General features: G+C 45.6%; 4 protein-coding genes across 7 annotated transcripts in view; 2 read left to right on the top strand and 2 right to left on the bottom strand.

Annotated features, from left to right (window-relative positions):
- Nucleotides 1-31: 31 nt before the first annotated feature.
- Nucleotides 32-7,618, bottom strand: PEX11B (peroxisomal biogenesis factor 11 beta). Of its 3 annotated transcripts, none has more exons than XM_009427915.5 (5): nucleotides 7,330-7,489; nucleotides 6,398-6,513; nucleotides 5,513-5,714; nucleotides 808-1,248; nucleotides 32-417 (listed from the first exon to the last, which is right to left on the bottom strand). In XM_009427915.5, the coding sequence occupies exons 1-4, from the start codon at nucleotides 7,383-7,385 to the stop codon at nucleotides 843-845; spliced, it is 780 nt and encodes a 259-aa protein (XP_009426190.1). In that variant the 5' UTR covers nucleotides 7,386-7,489; the 3' UTR covers nucleotides 32-417; nucleotides 808-842. The 3 variants fall into 3 exon arrangements, with proteins under 3 accessions (XP_009426190.1, XP_054526006.1, XP_054526004.1); XM_054670031.2 differs by lacking the exon at nucleotides 7,330-7,489 and adding an exon at nucleotides 6,652-7,205; XM_054670029.2 differs by having other exon boundaries at nucleotides 32-1,248; nucleotides 6,652-7,618.
- Nucleotides 7,619-8,088: 470 nt separating this feature from the next.
- On the top strand, nucleotides 8,089-13,919 carry GNRHR2 (gonadotropin releasing hormone receptor 2). Its single transcript, XM_003949493.6, is given in 4 exon segments — nucleotides 8,089-8,116; nucleotides 8,119-8,597; nucleotides 12,841-13,051; nucleotides 13,501-13,919. Coding segments are annotated over 4 exon segments (1,137 nt in total).
- RBM8A (RNA binding motif protein 8A) lies at nucleotides 12,334-16,169 on the bottom strand. 2 transcript variants are annotated; one of them, XM_001162472.6, is made up of 6 exons: nucleotides 16,047-16,169; nucleotides 15,703-15,762; nucleotides 15,494-15,571; nucleotides 15,166-15,302; nucleotides 14,725-14,861; nucleotides 12,334-14,611 (listed from the first exon to the last, which is right to left on the bottom strand). In XM_001162472.6, the coding sequence occupies exons 1-6, from the start codon at nucleotides 16,111-16,113 to the stop codon at nucleotides 14,566-14,568; spliced, it is 525 nt and encodes a 174-aa protein (XP_001162472.1). In that variant the 5' UTR covers nucleotides 16,114-16,169; the 3' UTR covers nucleotides 12,334-14,565. The 2 variants fall into 2 exon arrangements, with proteins under 2 accessions (XP_001162472.1, XP_009426174.1); XM_009427899.5 differs by having other exon boundaries at nucleotides 15,494-15,568; nucleotides 16,047-16,167.
- Nucleotides 15,902-21,059, top strand: part of POLR3GL (RNA polymerase III subunit GL) — a 49,932-nt gene continuing 44,774 nt past the window's right edge. The window contains exon 1 of the mRNA XM_054670086.2: nucleotides 15,902-16,214. The gene's annotated coding sequence lies outside the window, so the exon portion shown is untranslated. The remainder of the gene's footprint in view (nucleotides 16,215-21,059) is intronic.

Raw genomic sequence — 21,059 nt, 5'->3', positions numbered from 1 at the left:
ATTACCAAAAAATGAGGGACCAGACCAAATGTCGATGAGCAAACTGAACTTTAATTTGCTTACCTGAAAGGCTTGCTCTTCATTATTGGCATAGGCCACAGCTATTTACACAGAATCATTGTACAGGATTTACAGCAAGATGCTACACATAGCATCATTCTGGATAAGCGACAAAGGAGTAAGAACAGACTGGGGAATAAAGCTCTGAAATCAAAGTGTAAGCAGAAATCTGAAGGTATGTGTACAAGGAAGGATAAAGGCCAAATGATGAGCGAGGTTGGTGAGGTAGACATGAGGGAGGAAGAGGAAACATCCAACAACTTGTGGTGCAGAGATACAAGGGAAGAGTCCACTGGCATATAGTCTTAAAAATTACATTTGGAGTTTGAAGGAGGAAAAATCTGCCATAAGCCACCTCTGTGAGAAAAAAGAAGGCAGTTAGAACCTTACAGGCCAAACCTTATACCTCCCCTATCAAAAAGTAATTCTGCTGATTAAATCCCTGGATAGGAGAATGAGAAGGTTGAAAAAAGAAAGAGAGAGATGCATAGACACAGAACCTTAAACAGAGTTAAGAGACACAAAGTAAATACATTCAAGAGAGACACAAAGAAAGAGGAAAAGAACAGAAGCTCAGGCACATCTAGAAATTAGAGACATCCTATTAACTTCACGAGTCATCTTTCCTTACCTCATCTTCCCCAAAGCTCTTCCTCCACCCCTAAATCTCTGAATTTCTAACTTTAACCAAAGAGTAGAATTCGAATGAGGCTGGCACATGGGGGACGATCTAAGATTCCATCTCACCAGTTCAGGTCCCCTCCTTATCCTGTACCGGAAGGTCAGGGCTTGAGTCGTAGCCAGGGATAGATTAGGGTAAGAATAGACAGGATGGAGGACACGAGGCCACAAAGCCCCACAATCCCAGGGCCACAGCGCCAGAGGCCTAGTTTGTCCAGAGGAATGAAGAGATCACAGGCATTTCTGACCACGTCTAGCAGAAGTGGGGGATGACCTCTAAGGACTCGAGCCAGGAGCAGGACTTGCAGCCGAAGTTTCAGAGCCAGTTGGGGCAGACCTCCTCCTGGAGTCCCTGGTCCCCCAAGTCCCCCAGTTTCACTTCCTCCTGGGACTCCTCCTCCGGAACCTTTCAGTCGCCGGCTACAAGCAGAAGACTCTTGCTCCATCAGTAGGCGAATCTCATAAGCATCACGGCTCAAATTCATGATGAGGGAAAACAAATAGTACCTGATACACAGAGCAAAAGGGTCAGTAAGGGCATGTATACCTACTTAACATATCCAACATCACATTTTAACATTTTCTTTTCCTGTAGCACAAAGAGATTACACATTAGATCAGAAGTAAAGTGAATGCTATTACCCCTATTAGAAATGTCCTCCATCAAGGACACTATGCTAAGCAAAATAAGCCAGACACAGAAAGACAAATACTGCATAATCTCACTTATAGGTGGAAGCTAAAATAAGGCTGGGCGTGGTGGCTCATGCCTGTAATCCCAGCACTTTGGGAGGCCAAGGCAGGTGGATCACCTGAGGTCAGGAGTTTAAGACCAACCTGGCCAACATGGTGAAACTCCATCCCTACTAAAAATACAAAAATTGGCCAGTCGTGGTGGCCAGCACCTGTAATCCCAGCTACTTGGGAGGCTGAGGCATGAGAATTGCTTGAACCCAGGAAGCAGAGGTTGCAGTGAGCCGAGATCTCACCACTGCACTCCGGCCTGGGCAACAAAGCAAGACTCTGTCTCAAAAAAAAAAAAAAAAAAAAAAAAGGCTAACTCATAGGGGCACAGAATAGAATGGGGGTTGCCAGGGGTTGGGGAGTGAGGGAAATGGGAAGATACTGGTCAAAGCGTATAAGTTTCAGTTATGCAAGATGAGTAAGTTCTGGAGATCTAATGTACTACATTGTGACTATAGTTAACAATACTGTATTGTATATTTGAAATCTGCCAGGAAGGTAGATCTTAAGTGTTCTTACCATAAAAGAAAAAAGGTAATTATGTGAGGTGATGGATATGTTAATTAGCTTGACTGTGGTGATCATGTCACAACATACATGTACAAACATCGAGCTATAACTCCTTAAATATATGTAATTTCTATTTGTCAATTATGTCCCAATAAAAATGAAGAAACAAAGTCCTCCCAACATTCTGTAACTAATACATGTTTATGTGCACCTTAAGATCCTGGTTTAAACTCCATGAGCATCATGAAATCTTCCACGGTCAATCTCAAATTTCATTTTCCACTTGGCAACACACACACACACACACACACACACACTCTCCCTCTCTCTCTCTCAACTTGACCTATAACAAGGCAAACTTGTTTTGAAAGAACAAATTTCAGATGTCTCAGAGACTCAAACATATTAAAGGTGATCTAAATCCAATCCCTATTCCTTTAAAAAAAAAAAAAAAAAAGAGGCCCAGAGGTTTAAGTAATTGCCAAATGTGTTAAATTATAAATTTCTTCAGTAAAAAATCCATGTTTTTTATTTGTAATCCAATCTGACAATGGTGGTCTGTACTCAATAACTTGTACTACCTTCAAAGTATATCCTGAACCCAACCAACCACATCTCTCTATCACACCGCACTGCCATACTCTAAGCCACTAACATCTCTTGTCTGGACTTCTGCTTTAATGTTTTAACTGGTCTCACTGTGGCCATTCTTGCCCCCACCCCCAACAATCTATTTTCATATAATAGCTAGCATAAACATAAATCACATCATTACTTCCCTTCTTAAAACTCTCCATGGTTGGCCAGGCGCAGTGGCTCACGCCTATAATCCCAGCACTTCGGGAGGCTGAGGCAAGTGGATCATGAGGTCAGGAATTGGAGACTAGCCTGACCAACGTGGTGAAACCCTGTCTCTACTAAAAATACAAAAATTAGCTGGGTGTGGTGGCGCATGCCTGTAATCCCAGCTACTCAGGAGGCTGAGGCAGCAGAATCACTTGAACCCAGGAGATGGAGGTTGCAGTGAGCTGAGATTGCACCATTGCGCTCCAGCCTGGGCGACAGAGCAAGACTCCATCTCAAAAAAAAAAAAACAAAAAAAAACAAATAAACAAACAAACCACAGCTCTCCATGGTTTTCTTCCTGTCACATTCATAATAAAATATAAATACCTTAGAGAGGCTTACAGACTCAACATCTGGTCCCTACCCCTCTAACTTTACCTTGTATCATTCTTTCCTGCAATCATTATGCTCCAACCATGTTGGTTTCCTTCTACATTTTAATCCCATCAAGCTTGTTCTTGCCTTAGGACCTTTGCACTACCTATTCCCTCTACCTGGAATATTCTCCCTCCACCTGGAATATTCTCCCTCCAAAACCCTCACATAGCTAGCTCTTTCTTGCTCTTCAGGTATGAGCTTAAATATCACCTCTTCGGAGACGCCTTCCCTTATCCCTAAATCTAAAGCACTGAGTCAGTTACTCTCTACTCCATAACACTGTTTTAATTTCCTGCATAACATTTACCAGTATCTGATATTTTAATTTATTGTTTATTTATGTTTATCTCATCCCATTACAAGGTAAGTTCCAGAGGAGCAGAGGCCTTGTTTGTCTTTTCTTTTTTTTTGAGACGGTATTTCACTGTTGTTGCCCAGGCTAGAGTACAATGGCACGATCTCGGCTCACCGCAAACTCTGCCTCCCGGGTTCAAGCGATTCTCCTGCCTCAACCTCCCGAGTAGCTGGGATTACAGGCATGCGCCACCACACCCGGCTAATTTTGTATTTTTAGTAGAGACGGGGTTTCTCCATGCCGGTCAGGCTGGTCTCAAAACTCCTGACCTCAGGTGATCCGCCCGCCTTGGCCTCCCAAAGTGCTGGGATTACAGGCGTGAGCCACCGCACCTGGCCGGCCTTGTTTATCTTTAACCACTGTATCCCTGTATGTACACTGGTGCCTACCATATAGTAAGAGCTCAGTAAGTATCTGTTGGATGAAATGAATAAATATAACATATAGACTCCTTTAGGGAGTTGCTTTTCCATACTGCTCCAGCCATGCCTCTGCTCCCACCCCTCATACATCATAAGCCATGTTAAAGTTGTAAATCACTGAGAAAGATGAAGGGAAAAGCAAGGTTAATATAATGAAAAAGTACAATCATAGGAAAACGAAAAACAATACAGATAATATGTTAGAGAATTTTACTCCCACATCATATTTCTCTCTACCTTTATTGTCAGCTACCTCCTTTGTCCAAGCCAACGTCATCTCTTGCTCGTATTAGGGCATCTCCTCCTCTCTTGACCCACTGCAATCCATTTTCTTTTCTTTTTTTTTTTTTGAGATGGAGTCTTGCTCTTGTCACCTAGGCTGGAGTGCAATAGCACGATCTCGGCTCACTGCAACCTTTGCCTCCCGGGTTCAAGCGAGTCTCCTGCCTCAGCCTCCCGAGTAGCTGGGATTACAGGTGCCCACCACCACACCTGGCTAATTTTTGTAATTTTAGTAGAGACGGGGTTTTGCCACGTTGGCCAGGCTGGTCTTGAAGTCCTGACCTCGTGATCCCCCCAACCTCGGCCTCCCAAAGTGCTGGGATTACAGGCGTGAGCCACTGCGCCCGGCCTGCAATCCATTTTCAACATCTCAAAAAGAGATGTCCTTTAAACACAATTTGAATCATGTCATTTCCCTGCTGAGAATCCTTCAATAATGTCCCATTGTAGGATAAAATAAAACAAACATTAACATTGCCTAAAAGGCCCTGTATGAAAGATCTGGTGCCTGTCTATCTCTCAAATTTGAACTGATGGACTCAATACTGTCAATCACACTGGCTTTCTTTCTATTTCTCTAATTCCCTTAAGTCTTTCTTAGTTCAAAGCCTTACTTAGAATGTGCGATTTTCTCTGTTTGGAAATGTCTTTTCTGCTACTGTTGGCTTTGTCTAACTCCTCCTACTCAGACATCAGGTCTGAGCTAAAATATTACTTTCTCAAAGAGTTTTTTCCTGATTTTCCAATCTAAATTAGCTCCCCTTGTGATATTCTTTCATAATACCGCATACTTTTCCACAAATATATATGAGAAGTTATTCATTGTAGTATCTAACTCCCTCACTAAACTAGAAGCTTCATGGGAGCAGGCACATTATCTGTTTAGCTCTTTGCTTTATCCCCTGCCCCACAGTAAGCATCTAATAAATATTTTTGGAATGAATGAGTAAGCAGGTAGTGAGGGGGAATAACCTGTGGTATAGAAGCACAATTAAAGTGATATAATATCTTACCTTGCACAATATTAGTCATTCATTATGGAAGAGCATCTGTCTTCCATCTCCCCCCATTTGATATTCTCCGATAGTTTAAAATCTAAGTGATTGGAAGCCAAGTGACTGATCAAGACTTATATACTCTGGAAAGATCCTAAGATATCTTTCCCTCATATAAGACAAGCTATGCAATATAGAGGCTACAAAAAAAAATCTTAAAGGAGAACAGGATATCAAACCTGAATGAACGCTGGGCCCACTTCTCCTGATCCACACGGGGAGCCAGTCCAGACTTTCCAGCCCACAGGACATTGTCACAGGCGAAGTACAAGGCTCGATTGAGGTGACTAACAGTGATGCAGAATCTCAGGACAACATCTGATAGGTGAACAGCTCTTTTGGCTGACTCAAGGGCATCTGCTGAGTTACCCAGGCGTAGAACTTGTGGAGATTAGAAAGGGAAAGCAAGGATTTGTAAGTAGAGAGGCAGATAACAAGAAACAGAAACAGAGAAAGCAAGAGGGCAAAAGTTGAGCAATAATAATGACAATTTTTTTAAAGAGCAGAAACAGGCTGGGCATCGTGGCTCAAGCCTGTAATCCCAACACTTTGGGAGGCTGAGGTGGGTGGATCACCTGAGGTCACGAGTTTGAGACCAGCCTGGCCAACATGGTGTAACCCCATCTCTACTAAAAATACAAAAATTAGCCCGGCATGGTGGTGGGCACCTGTAGTCCCAGCTGCTCAGGAGGCTGAGACAGGAGAATTGCTTGAACCTGGGAGGCAGAGGTTGCAGTGAGCCAAGATTGCGCCACTGCACTCTGACCTGGACGAGAGACTCTGTCTCAAAAAAATAAAAAATAAAGAGCAGAAACAGTCCATTTTTCAATTTCAAATTTAATTTTTGTGCCAGTTTAGTTTTCTCAAACTTGACCCATTCTCTCCAGTCCTCCTAATTACTTCCATACCCCTGCTCTCTTATCTCAACTGGACTCATGCAGAGGGTAAGTGCAGAGCCAAATGAGAAAGAACAGGCAGAGAGGGTACAGGAAGGAGGGACAAAGGAAGGTGAGCTGGGGACGGAGGAAAGGTTGGGGGACAAAAGGAAAGACAGAGTTACTTACGCTTTCTTCCAAGGCTCAGGTGGCTCTCCAGTTGTCGAATCTGTTTCTGTAACTCAGGACTGGCTCCATGCCTCTGCAGCGCATGGCCAAGAAGAGAGCAAGCATACTGGGCGGCCCTAGAGGAGAGGGCAGGCAAGGTAAGGTGGAGACCTCCCTGACCTTCCGCTCAAAACTATCCTCCAAAAGGCACAGACAGACTTCCCCCTTTCCCAGTTTGAGAACACTCCCCTTCCTCCTCCATGCCCATATCTCACCATTTCTCCAGGCCAGAGGAAGGGAAAGGCATAAGGAGAAAAAAGAGTCTAGAAAGGGGTGGGGAGCACTACTGAATGTTGAGCAAATTAGAGATTTGACAATGATGAGGCCTGAAGGGGCCAGTGCAGGCCGCAGGGGTCCATCACAAGCACATCAGCGTGAGCATGTACGTGATCGATGAGGGGGAGGCAGACAGTTGGAGGGCATTTTATTCCTCAGAATAGGTGAACTGAGAGATTTCAAGGCCCTCTAGCTGAATGGAGACCAAACGCCAGGGCGGAGGCAGGGGAGTTCCCGAATGGCAGCACGGTGTGGGGACACGGAAACTGGGAGTGCCTCCTCAGCTCTGGGGGCAGAGTCTGGGGCTATCCACCGTGGGGCGAATGCTCCTCATTCCATCACCGCCCAGTGAGGACACTGTCGGTCTTATGTGGACACAGCAACCCTGAGCGGCCTCCCCGCTGGCCCACTCATGCCTCAGTTTCCCCATCTCTTCCGCGAACGGAAAGGAATCATCTCAACAGCGGCTCAAATCTGCGCCTCACGGTCCGTTCGGGCCCCCGTAGCCGGAGTTGACCCTTCTTGACCCCCCTGTAGCCTAAACTGACTTCGCCTCACTAGAGTCTTCCTCTGTCCATCCCTCCCCCGCCCCACCCCCATTCCTATTCGGGCCGCACCTACACAGCCGCTCCCGGGCTTGGCTCTGAGCACTGAAGCGGACCCAGGCGTCCATGACAGCCGCAGCCCAGGCTCCGCGGCCCTGCTCCCGCCCCACTTCCCGCCCCTAGTCACGCCTACTGCGCGACCCAACGGTGCCTCGCGAGGGACAAACAGTATCAGAAAAGAAAGCTTGGCCCTGGAAGCGGAATTTCAGGACGCGAAACTCGTGTCTTTTGAGCCTCCATCCGTGTATTACTGTGCGTGTCTCCGTCACAGCTTCCCCTTATCAGACGACCTCTACTCCCTAGCACGCCTCCAGCGGCACCTTCTTCTTTAAATATTCATGACCAAGGGCGGGGCCTGCAGGGGCCGGGGCGGGGCGAGAAAGCGCCGCAGTGATCTCCACGTCTTGGAGGCCGCCGGGATAGGTGTGCGCCTGGCAGAACCTCACAAATACACATGCACGCAGGCTCCGACTGAATCCAGGGCTGTAGGGGCTAAAGAGGTCTAGGGCAGTAGAGGCCTGAAGCCCAGGCTGGTCTGTCCAAGGAAAAAGGAGCGTGATTGGTACCAGATCTTCGTTCCCTGCAGAACCTTGACAGTTGAACAAGTGACCTCCTCCAGAACAGATGGAGAGTCTCCAGAAGCAGAGGCTTTAGTGAACGAAATTCGCAATAATCAGCTCCAGATCCTGAAAAGGAGGGCGAAGAATCAGTGGCCAAAGCTAACCGCTTCATACCCACACTTCATCCTCCTCAGTTTCTCTCCAGGCCACCATGTCTGCAGGCAACGGCACCCCTTGGGGTCAGCAGCGGGGGAGGAGGTCTGGGCTGGATCAGGAGTGGAGGTGGAGGGCTCAGAGCTGCCCACCTTCTCGGCAGCAGCCAAGGTCCGAGTGGGAGTGACCATTGTGCTGTTTGTTTCTTCGGCTGGAGGGAACCTGGCAGTCCTGTGGTCAGTGACACGGCGGCAACCCAGCCAGCTCCGCCCCTCTCCGGTCAGGAGACTCTTCACCCATTTAGCAGCCGCCGACTTACTAGTCACTTTTGTGGTTATGCCCCTAGATGCCACCTGGAATATCACTGTTCAATGGCTGGCTGTGGACATCGTATGTCGGACACTCATGTTCCTGAAACTAATGGCCACGTATTCTGCAGCTTTCCTGCCTGTGGTCATTGGATTGGACCGCCAGGCAGCAGTACTCAACCCGCTTGGATCCCGTTCAGGTGTAAGGAAACTTCTGGGGGCAGCCTGGGGACTTAGTTTCCTGCTTGCCTTGCCCCAGGTGAGTGACCTAGGACTCAAGACCGGGCAGGACAGGGATTTGGGCCCATAGCATGAGTTAAAGGGTGCGCTTGGGGGCCATTAGCCATTAATTCTCAGGGAGTAAGCCTCTGCTTGCTTTTTTTTTTTTTGCCAGCTCACTGCAACCTCCGCCTCCCGGGTTCAAGCAATTCTCCTCCCTCAGCCTCCCGAGAAGCTACAGGCGCCCGCTACCATGCCCGGCTAATTTTTGTATTTTTAGTAGAGGCGAGGTTTCACCATGTTGGCCAGGTGGTCTCCATCTCTTGACCTCGTGATCCGCCTGTCTCAGCCTCCCAAAGTGCTGAGATTACAGGCGTGAGCCACCGCACCCTGCTACCTCTGCTCTCTCTTCTGTAAGATTATTTGTATGTTAATTTACATCTGTTAAGAGCCTGCCTTTTCGATTCCTCAGGGATCTAGAACTAGAAATACCATTTGACCCAGCCATCCCATTACTGGGTATATACCCAAAGGACTATAAATCATGCTGCTATAAAGACACATGCACACATGTTTATTGCGGCACTATTCACAATAGCAAAGACTTGGAACCAACCCAAATGTCCAATAATGATAGACTGGATTAAGAAAATGTGGCACATATACACCATGGAATACTATGCAGCCGTAAAAAAATGATGAGTTCATGTCCTTTGTAGGGACATGGATGAAATTGGAACTCATCATTCTCAGTAAACTATCGCAAGGACAAAAAACCAAACACCGCATGTTCTCACTCATAGATGGGAATTGAACAATGAGAACACATGGACACAAGAAGGGGAACATCACACTCTGGGGACTGTTGGGGGGTGGGGGGAGGGGGGAGGGATAGCATTAGGAGATATACCTAATGCTAAATGACGAGTTAATGGGTGCAGCACACCAGCATGGCACATGTATACATATGTAACTAACCTGCACATTGTGCACATGTGCCCTAAAACTTAAAGTATAATAATAATAAAAGAGCCTGCCTTTTAAAAACAGTATCCTCTATCTGTGCCTCTTCCATTACATCTGTTTTATTACACTTGGTTTCTACCTCTTTGTATCCTCCCAATCTCACCTCCTTCAGATTGGGGCAGGGAAGAAAAACATACATGGGGGTCTATTAAGAGAGTGAAGTCAGTGGTTTGGGTAAAACTTTGTGGTACATTCATTTATCCATTCAAAAAGTAATATGCATCTCCAGGGCCACTCAAATTTTGCTAAGGACAGGGCAGCAAAATCCTGCCTTCAAGAAATGTATAGACTACTGCAAGAAACAAAGAAATTAGGCAATTACAATATAGTGTATTCAAAAGTATTATGCTAAAGGAGCTAAAGAAGACAATGGGGGTGGGGAGTGGATAGGGGTGTCTGACACAGCCGTGCAGTCAGGAAAAGCTTTCCAGATGTTAAAATTTGATTCTTCAGAGATAGGTGTTAGACCAATTAAAATAGGAGAAATGCTAGGGAGGATGGAGGATAGAGGATCTCAATGCTACTAAAGCTGAGGACTAGAAAATGGTGAGTAATGAACTGAGAGGGGAAGAGCAAGCCAGATCACAAATAATAAAATTGTACTTTATTCTGAGTGCAGTGGAGAGACACTAAAGTAAAAAGAGAGTGACATAACCAAATTTGTGTTTTTTACTGACTTTATTGTCGAACGAGTGTTAAAATTGCAAAGAGGCGAGCATCTGAACCTGAGTACTAGGTTAATCAAATCTCAAATCCAATCCAATACTGAAAAGGAACTAGAAATCTAGGGGGGAAAAAGCTAAATACAAAGCAATTCCTTCAAGGCAAAAACCACTATCACTATCATGGGGTTGGGGGGCAGGATACAACAGCATCTCTGAGACTGTAGGATTAGAATTATGTCAGAAGGAGGCCAAGAAGGGTCTAGGATTTATCTCTGGAATGACAATGCATTATACTGATTTAAGATTTGATCCTTACTTACATCCTCAATTATTAGAAATATAACTACTAGAAGTTAGTCTGACTATACTCCTAAGAACAAAGAAAGGCCTGGTGGCTCAAGCCTGTAATCCCAGCATTTTGGAAGGCCAAGGTGGGTGGATCACTTGAGGTCAGGAGTTTAAGACCAACCTGGCCAACATGACGAAACCCCATCTCTACTAAAAATACAAAAATTAGCCGGGTATAGTGGTGAGCACCTGTAATCCCAACTACTCAGGAGGCTGAGGCACGAGAATTGCTTGAACCTGGGAAGTGGAGGCTGCAGTGAGCCAAGATTGCACCACTGCACTCCGGCGTGGGCGGCAGAGCCAGACTCTGTTGGGGGTGGGGGGGGGAAAAGAGAAAAATAATACTTCTAATATGTTGCAAACAAGACCTTTACCAATCCAAGTGTTAAAAAGAAGCCTGTTGCTACAGTGCCATTTACAATTAGGTTTGTTTATATGAAGCAAATTTTACATGTGGACTGGGAATTAGAAGACTTTTTGTTTCAGTCTGCCTGTTTTACTTTGTTTTTTTCTGAGTCTCGGCTCTACTGCTAACTAGCTATATGATTTTGGCTAAGGCACTTGAAATCCATGGGCCACAAGATGATGCAATGGGAAATGAATTTCATCCTTTCTTACAGCCTGACAATCTGACAATATTTGCAACCTCTATTTGTTTCAATGGCAAACTGGTTGTGACATGATACATGTGCAAAAGGTGATTTTTTTTTGTTCCAAATTAGCATCCTTTTAGGTAAATTCTGTATTGCCCATATGCTGTAATTGTAGTTAAAATATTAGTGTTAATAAAATAAAAAATTTAATAATGTCACGTTAGAGTGGTAAGGGCTTAGGGGTAGTTATAGGTAGTATTAGGAGTAGTTAGAAATTACTTATTTTTGTAGGCTTGTTTCCAAGTTATCAGCAGTTGAAAGGGATGTTTCTACAGTACATGGTAAATGGCAATAAAACAGGATAAAGGAAAGATCAAAACAAGGCTGTGGACCAAACTATAAATCCAAGAGCTTTGATTATTTATTTTTTTTTTTGGAGACACAGTCTTACTCTGTCGCCCAGGCTGGAGTGCAATGGCGCAATCTCTGCTCACTGCAAGCTCCGCCTCCTGGGTTCAGGTCATTCTCCTGCCTCAGCCTCCTGAGTTCCCAAGTAGCTGGGACTACAGGCACCTACCACCACGCCCGGCTAGTTTTTTGTATCTTTAGTACAGACAGGGTTTCACTGTGTTAGCCAGGATGGTCTCCATCTCCTAACCTCGTGATCCGCCCGCCTCAGCCTCCCAAAGTGCTGGGATTACAGGCGTGAGCCACCGCGCCCAGCCAGCTTTGACTATTTTTATACTCCTCACAATTCTCAAGCACTTCTTAGGCAGAGCACAAAAACAAAAACAAAAAAAAACTTAGAAATATATGAATGCAAGAGATGGGAAGAGGAAAGACCATTTCCCAACTAGCTCAGAGTAGCCTGATCGTAACTCCAAACAGTTCACAAAATTCTGTCTTAGGCTGAAAGTATTCATCTTTCCTAAATGTCCCTCATGTCTGCTAAAATCACTTTCCCAAATGCCTTGTATCTAGGAATCTGATGCCTACTGAGCTTACCTTTTATCAAATTAATAGTGACTCAATCTCCATTACTGGAACCCAGGCACTTTAACCTTGTAGCTCTAAACAGAAATAGTTTTTACTGATTCAGTTGGAAAACCCAGCAATTTAACAAAAAGGGGGAGGGGCAGCCCAATAGCATTTGGAAAATGTTAGATTTTATTATTTAACATTCTTTACCATTATAGTTACTGCACATAAGACTATTACTACTAAAGGTCACTTCAGAGTCACTGCAAAATGGCCTGGAATTTTGGCAGCACCCATTTTACACAATATTTCTTTTTCCACAAAATAACAGACATACCAGGAAAATCATTTCAGCTAAAAATATGAGTGAGGTGGTAGAAATATCATCCCTTATAAAGCGCAATGTTAGAATAGTACTTGAGAAAGCAGGATTGTTTTAAGTTCCAAGATTTAACAAACTTACTGTTCAGCATCATATTCAAGCCTAAAAGGAAGATAGGATTTTCAAGATATATTTCCAACTTCTTTAACATGGCACCATGGATGAACTGTTTCTCAGCACTGTGCTGCTTCACTTGGAATTAAGGATGAATTGGGAGGAGATAGTATGACATAGGTGGGTAGGTTGGGTGGTGAGGGGAACCAGTTCTAATAGTCCTCAACTCCACTCCAGCTGTTCCTGTTCCACACCGTCCACTGAGCTGGCCCAGTCCCTTTCACTCAGTGTGTCACCAAAGGCAGCTTCAAGGCTCAATGGCAAGAGACCACCTATAACCTCTTCACCTTCTGCTGCCCCTTTCTGCTGCCACTGACTGTCATGGCCATCTGCTATAGCCGCATTGTCCTCAGTGTGTCCAGCCCCCAGACAAGGAAGGGGAGCCATGGTGAGACTCCAATTCCCAGGCCTTAATCCTTAACCCTAGACCTGTTGCCTCTAGCATCATTTATTTATCTACCTACCTAATAGCTATCTACCAGTCACTAAACCATGGTGAGATTCTAACCATGTCTAGCACCTGATGCTAGAGATAATTTTGTTGAATCCCTTCAATTATAAACAGCTGAGTTAGCTGGACAAGGACTAGGGAGGCAATCAGTATTATTTATTCTTGAACACCATCAAGTCTAGACTTGGTGGCTTCATATTTCTATCATAATCCCTGGGGGTAAGAAATCATATAGTCCCAGGTTGGGAAGGGGAAAACGGTTTGCAACATTCTCCTCCTTGTAGGAGGCGAGCTCTGTCTCACTAGCTATGCCCCTCCATCAATTCACCCTATACTCAGATCAGAAGCTGAGTGTCTGAATTACAGTATATTTTCTAAATTCCTAGCCCCTGCTGGTGAATTTGCCCTCCCCCGCTCCTTTGACAATTGTCCCCATGTTCGTCTCCGGGCCCTGAGACTGGCCCTGCTTATCTTGCTGACCTTCATCCTCTGCTGGACACCTTATTACCTACTGGGTATGTGGTACTGGTTCTCCCCCACCATGCTAACTGAAGTCCCTCCCAGCCTGAGCCACATCCTTTTCCTCTTGGGCCTCCTCAATGCTCCTTTGGATCCTCTCCTCTATGGGGCCTTCACCCTTGGCTGCCGAAGAGGGCACCAAGAACTTAGTATAGACTCTTCTAAAGAAGGGTCTGGGAGAATGCTTCAAGAGGAGATTCATGCCTTTAGACAGCTGGACGTACAAAAAACTGTGACATCAAGAAGGGCAGGAGAAACAAAAGGCATTTCTATAACATCTATCTGATCCTAAGAGTATGTAGGAACAGAATAGTAAGTCTTTAGTGCCATAAGATCTTAACATCTCACTTCTACTCCTGCTCTCCTAGTTCCCCCCAAAAAAGAAATACTGACCAGTGTCTCTACTTTAAACCCTACCTGAAACTTGAGACTATGTCTAATATAGAAACTCACATAACTAGCCCAGGCAACACAGCAAGACCCCATCTCTACAAAAATATTAAAAATTTAGCCGGGCATGGTGGCATGTGCCTGTAATCCCAACTACTAGGGACAGTGAGGCAGAAGGATGGCTTGAGCCCAAGAGTTTGAAACTGCAGTGAGCTATGATCAGCTGCAATCCACCCTGGGTAACACAGCAAGACTCTATCTCAAAAAAAAGAAAAAAAAGAAATACATAGAGTTCAGTCCCTAGAAGTATCTTCACAATGATCCATACAGCCTTGCTATGCTTTAGAACTTTCAATTTTAGGACAGGAAAGTACCATTAAATGTAGAAAACAAAAATGGAACATTTATTCGCAACTCAAATACTACGCATATAGGGTAAGAGATTAAATATAAACACAGCAAGTTCCACCCCAGTCCTATTTGTCCAAGGCTGCATGGTCAAATGGAATCTTGAAGAGAACACCTGGACAACAGAGGACCTGTCAGCGACGTCTCCGGTCTGGACTTCTGCTGCGTCTTCGGCCACCTCTAGGGAAAAAGAAGCAGGGAGAGGAGTCCATTAGAGGGACATAATACTAAGTCCTCATTCTGTTTCGTTCGTATTCCCTTCACCCAGACAGTATTTGCCCTCTTCATTTTACCTCCTCTTGCCTTTTGGTGGACCCCGAACAAAACACCAGTCAACGCTGATGGGCTGTCCCATCAAATCCTGGCCATTGAGTCCCTCCATAGCAGCCTGGGCTTCCTTGTATGTTTCATATTCAACTAGAGTATACCCCTGGGGAAAGTGAAAAGACAGATATGAAAACCCTCCTATTTCCCCAAGTATCACTGCCTATCTTTTTCCTCAAATCTAAACTCAGAAACATCTACACACTTTAAACAATGAATGTACATCATATATCTCTACTGTATATATACATCATCTCCGTTTCTGTCTCTTTGGCGTGTCTGACAAAACATAGATTTCCAATGTCATTTTATTTCAACTTTGCTCTTGGCCAACCACAGCAAACACAGAACTACTAATGCTGTCTAAGGCTTATGAAAGAAAGGAGGCAATAAAGTGTCACTTAGGATACCTTCAGATATCCTGTTCGCCTGTCGAGGTTGAGGTGAATGTTTTTAATTTCCCCATATTCTGCGAATTTGTCGTGTATGTCTTCTTCGGTGGCTTCCTCATGGACTCCAGTTACAAAGAGAATCCAGCCTTCAACAGCTGTTGGGGGACGGGGGGGAAGTTGTATGAGTACATGAGAGACACTTTAAGCAGGCTCACAGGAATAGAGTGAGTGCGGACTCAGATTGTTTAAGCTATCTCTGAACCCATTCCTACTGCGTTTAACTACTTTATTGGTTTCTAACTACTACCACAAACACGGACACCTCACAGGTTCCATTATTACTCACAGCGTTGTGGTCCGGGTTCATCGCCATCCTGCTCCACGCTGTCATAATCCTCACGCATCCGCGCTCGGGACCCCTCTTCTATAAGGGACATACACGAGATCACCGAAAACTCCCACTTTCTCCCATTGTTCCTATGAGTTGGGTGGGGACTCCAAAACCCGTAGCTCCTGCCCTACTAGGCCACTCTACCCCATTTTCCCCACACTCACCGGAGCCAAAGCCGCGACCCTTCCGTTTCTTCGCTTTTTCTTTCAGTTTGTGAATGCTCTCTGGAGCCCCAGAAGATAAAAGAATAAGTAACTATGACAGTCATTTGTAACAATCGTCTCTTTCCCAATACACTACCAGCAAGCCGACCCACACCGCCTCCAGTCTTAGTGCCTTCCCGGTCACGCCCTCCCTTCTCCTGAAGGGGGCGGAATCTCTAATCCACCCAAGACCCGGTTCCTCGATTCCCATCGTTACGACCGAGGAGAAAAGAGAGTAAATTTTCCTATTATAGCCTTCTCTCGCACCTTCCCCGCTTCCCACCAGCCGTCTCCACTGTCCTCACCGTCCCCATCCTCATCCATGGCGAAATCTTCGCCCCCAGCCTCGTGAAGATCTAGCACGTCCGCCATCTCGCCTTCGATCGAGATCTCGTCTGTGCCGCTCAGACACTAGGTACCTCGGGAAACTGTCGCAGAGGGGAAAGGTCGCCAGTCAAGCTGACCAATCAAAGGCTAACTCTAAATCCCTCCCTCTGCACGGTAAAAACACGCAAATTGGGGCGGGCCTAGTGAGGAAAGATACCGGAAGTGTTTCTGTGGCCATCTTGAGCAGGTTGCAAGCTAAATCCTGCTATCTTAGGAGGTACAGACTACAGGGGGCCGTGGCTTCCTCTTAACCGCGGCAGCTGCTGATAAATACTGTACTATTAACAGTGAGGCCCGGCGTAATTTCCTTATTAGAGGGCTTCTTTACGTCTCTTCATCCCAAACTGGGAAATGGTAATTGAAGAAACCCTTTTCTTTCAAAAATCCCAGGCCTGTACCCTGTCTTTAGGCAGCGTGGTGTATGATAGGAGCGTTTTTAAAAAATAGTTTGATCAGCAGTGAGGGCATAAAGAGCTGCTTCTGGAACCTGCAGCACCAAATTTCTCTTCAGGAAACTAACAGACTTGGTTGCAATACGGTTGGTGAGACAGATATAAATTTTTTTTTAAAATATAAAACTCCCTGCCTGTAATCCCAGCTACTAGGGAGGCTGGGGCAGGAGTATCGCTTGAACACGAGAAACGGAAGCTGATTAGCTGGGCGTGGTGGAGTGCACCTGTAATCCCAGCTACCTGGGAGGCTGAGGCAGGAGAATCAGTTGAACCCGGGAGACGGAGGTTGAGGCGAGCCGAGATCTTGCCACTGCACTCCAGTCTGGGGGACAAGAGCGAGACTCTGTCTCAAAAAAAAAAAAAAAAAAAAAAAAAATGAATAAGAGTAAAACGAAAAATAAAATTTAAAAAGCGATTAGGAGACACTAATTCATTCTCCACAGTAGGTACTGTGATCATTTTAAAAATCAGTTGGTTACATACCTACTAAAAATCCTTGTTGTTATTGTTTTGAGACGTAGTCTCGCTCTATCACCCAGGCTAAGAGTGCAGTGGTGCAGTCTCGGCTCACTGCATCCTCTGCCTCCCGGGTTCAAGCAATTCTCCTGCCTCAAGCCTCCTGAGTACCTGGGACTACAGGCGCCCCCCAAGCCTCCTGAGTACCTGGGACTACAGGCGCCCCCCCACCCGGCTAATTTTTGTATTTTTAGTAGAGACGGGATTTCACCATGTTGGCCAGGCTGGTCTTGAACTCCTGACCTCAAGTGATCCACCAGCCTCCACCTCCCAAAGTGCTGGGATTACAGGCGTGAGCCACTGCGCCCGGCCTAAAAACCCTTTTTGTTAGAGGGGTTTGGCTATACTACCCAGGCTGGCCTGAAACTCGCCTCCCAAGCATCTGGGACGACAGGGGTGTAACCATGCACCCGGCTCTTTCCTTGGCATTTTGCTGCACTTAGAATAAAAATTCAAACTCACAAAGCCTGCTCTGCCTATGTTTTCAACCTGTTCAACCACCGTTCTTCTCCTTCACCCATGAAGCTCTCCTTGCTCTTTCGCCCAACTGTGGTGTGCTCTTTCTCATCCCAGGGCTTTTGCAACTTGGTTTGTTTTGTTTTTGAGACGGAGTCTCACTCTGTCACTCAGGCTGGAGTGCAGTGATGCGATCTTGGCTCACTGCAACCTCCGTTTCCTGGGTTCAAGGCTTCTCCTGCGCCAGCCTCCTGATTAGCTGGGACTACAGGCGTGCGGCACCACACCTAGCTAATTTTTGTATTTTTAGTGGAGACGGGGTTTCGCCATGTTGGCCAGGCTGGTTTCTAACTCCTGACTTCCGGTCATCCGCCCTTCTCGGCCTCCCAAAGTGTTTGGATTACAGGCATGAGCCACTGCTCCCCGCAGCTTTCTGTTCCTGGTGCTCTTCCTCTAGCTTTTCACATATTGGGTTCGACCTCATTTTTTTTTTTTTTTTTGAGATGGAGTATCGCTCTGTCACCCAGGCTGGAGTGCAGTGGCACGATCTCGGCCCACTGTAACCTCCACTTACTGGGTTCAAGCGATTCCTCTGCCTCAGCCTCCGGAGTAGCTGGGACTACAGGCACGTGCCACCACGCCCAGCTTTTAAAAATTTTTTTAGTAGAGACGGGGTTTCAGCATATTGGCCAGGCTGGTCTTGAACTCCGTACCTTGTGATCCACCCGCCTCGGCCTCCCAAAGTGCTGGGATTACAGGCGTGAGCCACCGCGCCCGGCCGAGTTCGACCTCATTTTTAAGATCTCAACCCTCCTGTCTTTAACTGTGTATTTCCTTCACAGAACTTAAATCAGAATCTTCTTTCATTCTTTTTTTTTTTTTTAAGACAAGGTCTCACTCTTGTCAACCAGGCTGAGTGCAGTGGTGCAATTATGGCTCACAGCAGCCAACCTCCCAGGCCCAAGTGATTCTCTTGCCTCAGCCTCCCGAATATCTGGGACTACAGGCACACGCCACTGCACGCGGCTAATTTTTAAAAAATCTTTTGTAGAGACGGAGTCTTGCCATGTTGTTTAGGCCAGTCAGAATCTTTAATTACCTTGTTTACTTTCTAACTTGTTTATTGTCTGTTTTTCCCGTTAGAATGTAATCCTTATGGCAGAGATAGTTATTTACAACTAAAATCCCTGAAGTTTAGCCCAATGTCTGGCTCATGGTAGACATTTGGTAGATACTTATCGAATGAATGAATATTAGAATGGCAGGAAATTCTGTCTGCCCGATGCTATGTGACTGGAAAATAAAGCTGGAAATACAGTTTAGGGTCTGCTGTGCTAAGGATTTTGGAATTTATCCTATAGGCAAGAAATTTACCTACTTCAAATATTTGAGTATTCATGGTTTTTAATATTTGAAAATAGCCTCCATACTAGTTGTTGCTTATTATTTTTCCTTAAATAGACTGACTTTAAACATAAATTTACACTGAAAGGAAAATCAGTATTTTTCTACTAAGAATTCAGATAAAAGCACAACTATTAAAAACTGTTTGCCCATCTATCATCTAAAATCATCTCAGGAACACATATAAAACTGGGAAATGGTAGGCCAGGCATGGTAGCTCATGCTTGTAAACCCAGCACTTTGGGAGGCCGAGGCAGGTGGATAGTTTGAGTTCAGGAGTTCAATACCAGCCTGGGCAACACAGCAAGATCCACCTCTACAAAAAATTTAAAAAGAATTACTTGGGTGTGATGGTGTGTGCCTATAGACCTAGCTACTCTGGAGGTTGAGGTGGGAGGATTCCTTGAGCCTGGGAGGCGGAGGCTGCAGTGAGCCAAAATCACGCCACTGCATTCTGGCCTGCTCATTAGAGTGAGACCCTGTCTCAAAAAAAATAAAAAAAAACTTTGGGAAATGCTGCTAAAGGTAAAGATAGTTCAGTGATGGCTTAAGCAAGGGAGTGTCACAGTCATAAGTATTTTATAAAGAAATATGACAGTAGGAGGAGGAGGATGTTAAGAATGGAGGTGAAGACCAGCTAGGAAGCTATTGTAGTGATCCAGTCTGGAGATGAGAAAGGACCAAACCTAAGCTCAGGCAGTAAATATGGACAAAACATATTAGGAGGTAGGCCAGGCACAGTGGCTCACACCTGTAATCCCAGCACTTTGGGAGGTTGAGGCGGGAGGATCACCTGAGGTCGGGAGTTCGAGACCAGCCTGGCCAACATGGTAAAACCCCATCTCTATTAAAAATAAAAAAATTCGCCACGTGTGGTAGTGGGTGCCTGTAATCCCAGCTACTTGGGAGGCTGAGGCAGGAGAATCTCCTGAACCCAAGAGGCAGTGGATGCAGTGAGCTGATACTGCACCATTGTACTCCAGCCTGGGCAACAAGAGCAAAACTCTGTCTCAAAAACAACAACATATTAGGAGGTAGACTCAACAGTAAGTGACTGATTACATTATGGTAGAGGAGTTGAGGGTGGATCTGAGGTGTGTGGCATAGGTAATAGTGTAGATAATAATTCTAATAATAGATCGGCGGGGCGTGGTGGCTCACGCCTGTAATCCCAGCACTTTGGGAGGCCCAGGCAGGTGGATCACCTGAGGTCAGGAGTTCGAGACCAGCCTGGCCAACATGGTGAAACTCCATCTCTACTAAAAATACAAAAATTAGCTGGGCGTGGTGGCGGGCGCCTATAATCCCAGCTACTCAGAAGGCTGAGGCAGGAGAATCGCTTGAACCCAGGAGGCAGAGGTTGCAGTGAGCCGAGATCGCGCCATTTCACTCCAGCCTGGGGGACAAGAGCAAGACTTCGTCTCAAAAATAATAATAAGAATAATAATAATAATTCGAATAATAGATCTAGAGAGTCAAAGAGGAATGAGTATGGAGAAATGTTTTTTATTTTGGATATGTTTCAAAGTGCTTTTGTCATATTCAGATGGCCGTGTCAAGTATGTGGAAAGTAAATGTAAAAGCTTACAACAGGTTGGGGAGGAAGAAATAGATTTGAGAGTCATGTGTATAGTGGAGTTCAAGTCACCATAATGGGTGAGATTGCCAGTGGGAGTAGGTAGAGCTTGAGGAGAAAAGACCAAGGACAAACTCCAGGTTAAATATCTGCAGAAAGGGAGGCAGGCTGCCTTATGCAATCATTTCTACCACCCCAAAAATGCTAATAAATTTTTTTTTTTTTTTTTGAGATGGAGTCTCACCCTGATGTCCAGGCTGGAGTGCAATCACTCAGTCTCGGCTCACTGCAACCTCCACCTCCTGGGTTCAGGCGATTCTCCTGCCTCAGCCTCCCAAGTAGCTGGGATTACAGGCGCCCACCACCATGCCCAGCTAATTTTTAATTTTTTTTAGTAGAGATGGGGGTTTCACCATGGTGGCCAGGCTGGTCTCGAACTCCTGACCTCGTGATCCACCCGCCTCGGCCTCCCAAAGTGCTGGGATTACAGGCATGAGCCACCGCGCCTGGCCTAAAAATTCTTATTT

Source organism: Pan troglodytes, chromosome 1 (assembly GCF_028858775.2).
Source record: "Pan troglodytes isolate AG18354 chromosome 1, NHGRI_mPanTro3-v2.0_pri, whole genome shotgun sequence".
In the NCBI taxonomy this organism is placed as follows: Eukaryota; Metazoa; Chordata; class Mammalia; order Primates; family Hominidae; genus Pan; species Pan troglodytes.
Note: the sequence above shows the minus strand (reverse complement) of the source record. Positions and strands in the feature narration are given on the sequence as shown.

Bases quoted from the DNA above. Each gene is read 5' to 3' on its own strand.
- RBM8A (XM_001162472.6), bottom strand. From the start codon at position 16,113: ATGGCGGACGTGCTAGATCTTCACGAGGCTGGGGGCGAAGATTTCGCC. The intron at 15,303-15,493 runs GTGAGTAATAAT...GTCCCCCAACAG, and splicing joins TGAACCCGGACCACAACGCT to CTGTTGAAGGCTGGATTCTC. The intron at 14,862-15,165 runs GTATCCTAAGTG...CACTTTCCCCAG, and splicing joins GGCGAACAGGATATCTGAAG to GGGTATACTCTAGTTGAATA.
- PEX11B (XM_009427915.5), bottom strand. From the start codon at position 7,385: ATGGACGCCTGGGTCCGCTTCAGTGCTCAGAGCCAAGCCCGGGAGCGG. The intron at 5,715-6,397 runs GTAAGTAACTCT...AATCTCCACAAG, and splicing joins CCTGAGCCTTGGAAGAAAGC to TTCTACGCCTGGGTAACTCA. The intron at 1,249-5,512 runs GTTTGATATCCT...TCTGTGTATCAG, and splicing joins TGGGCCCAGCGTTCATTCAG to GTACTATTTGTTTTCCCTCA.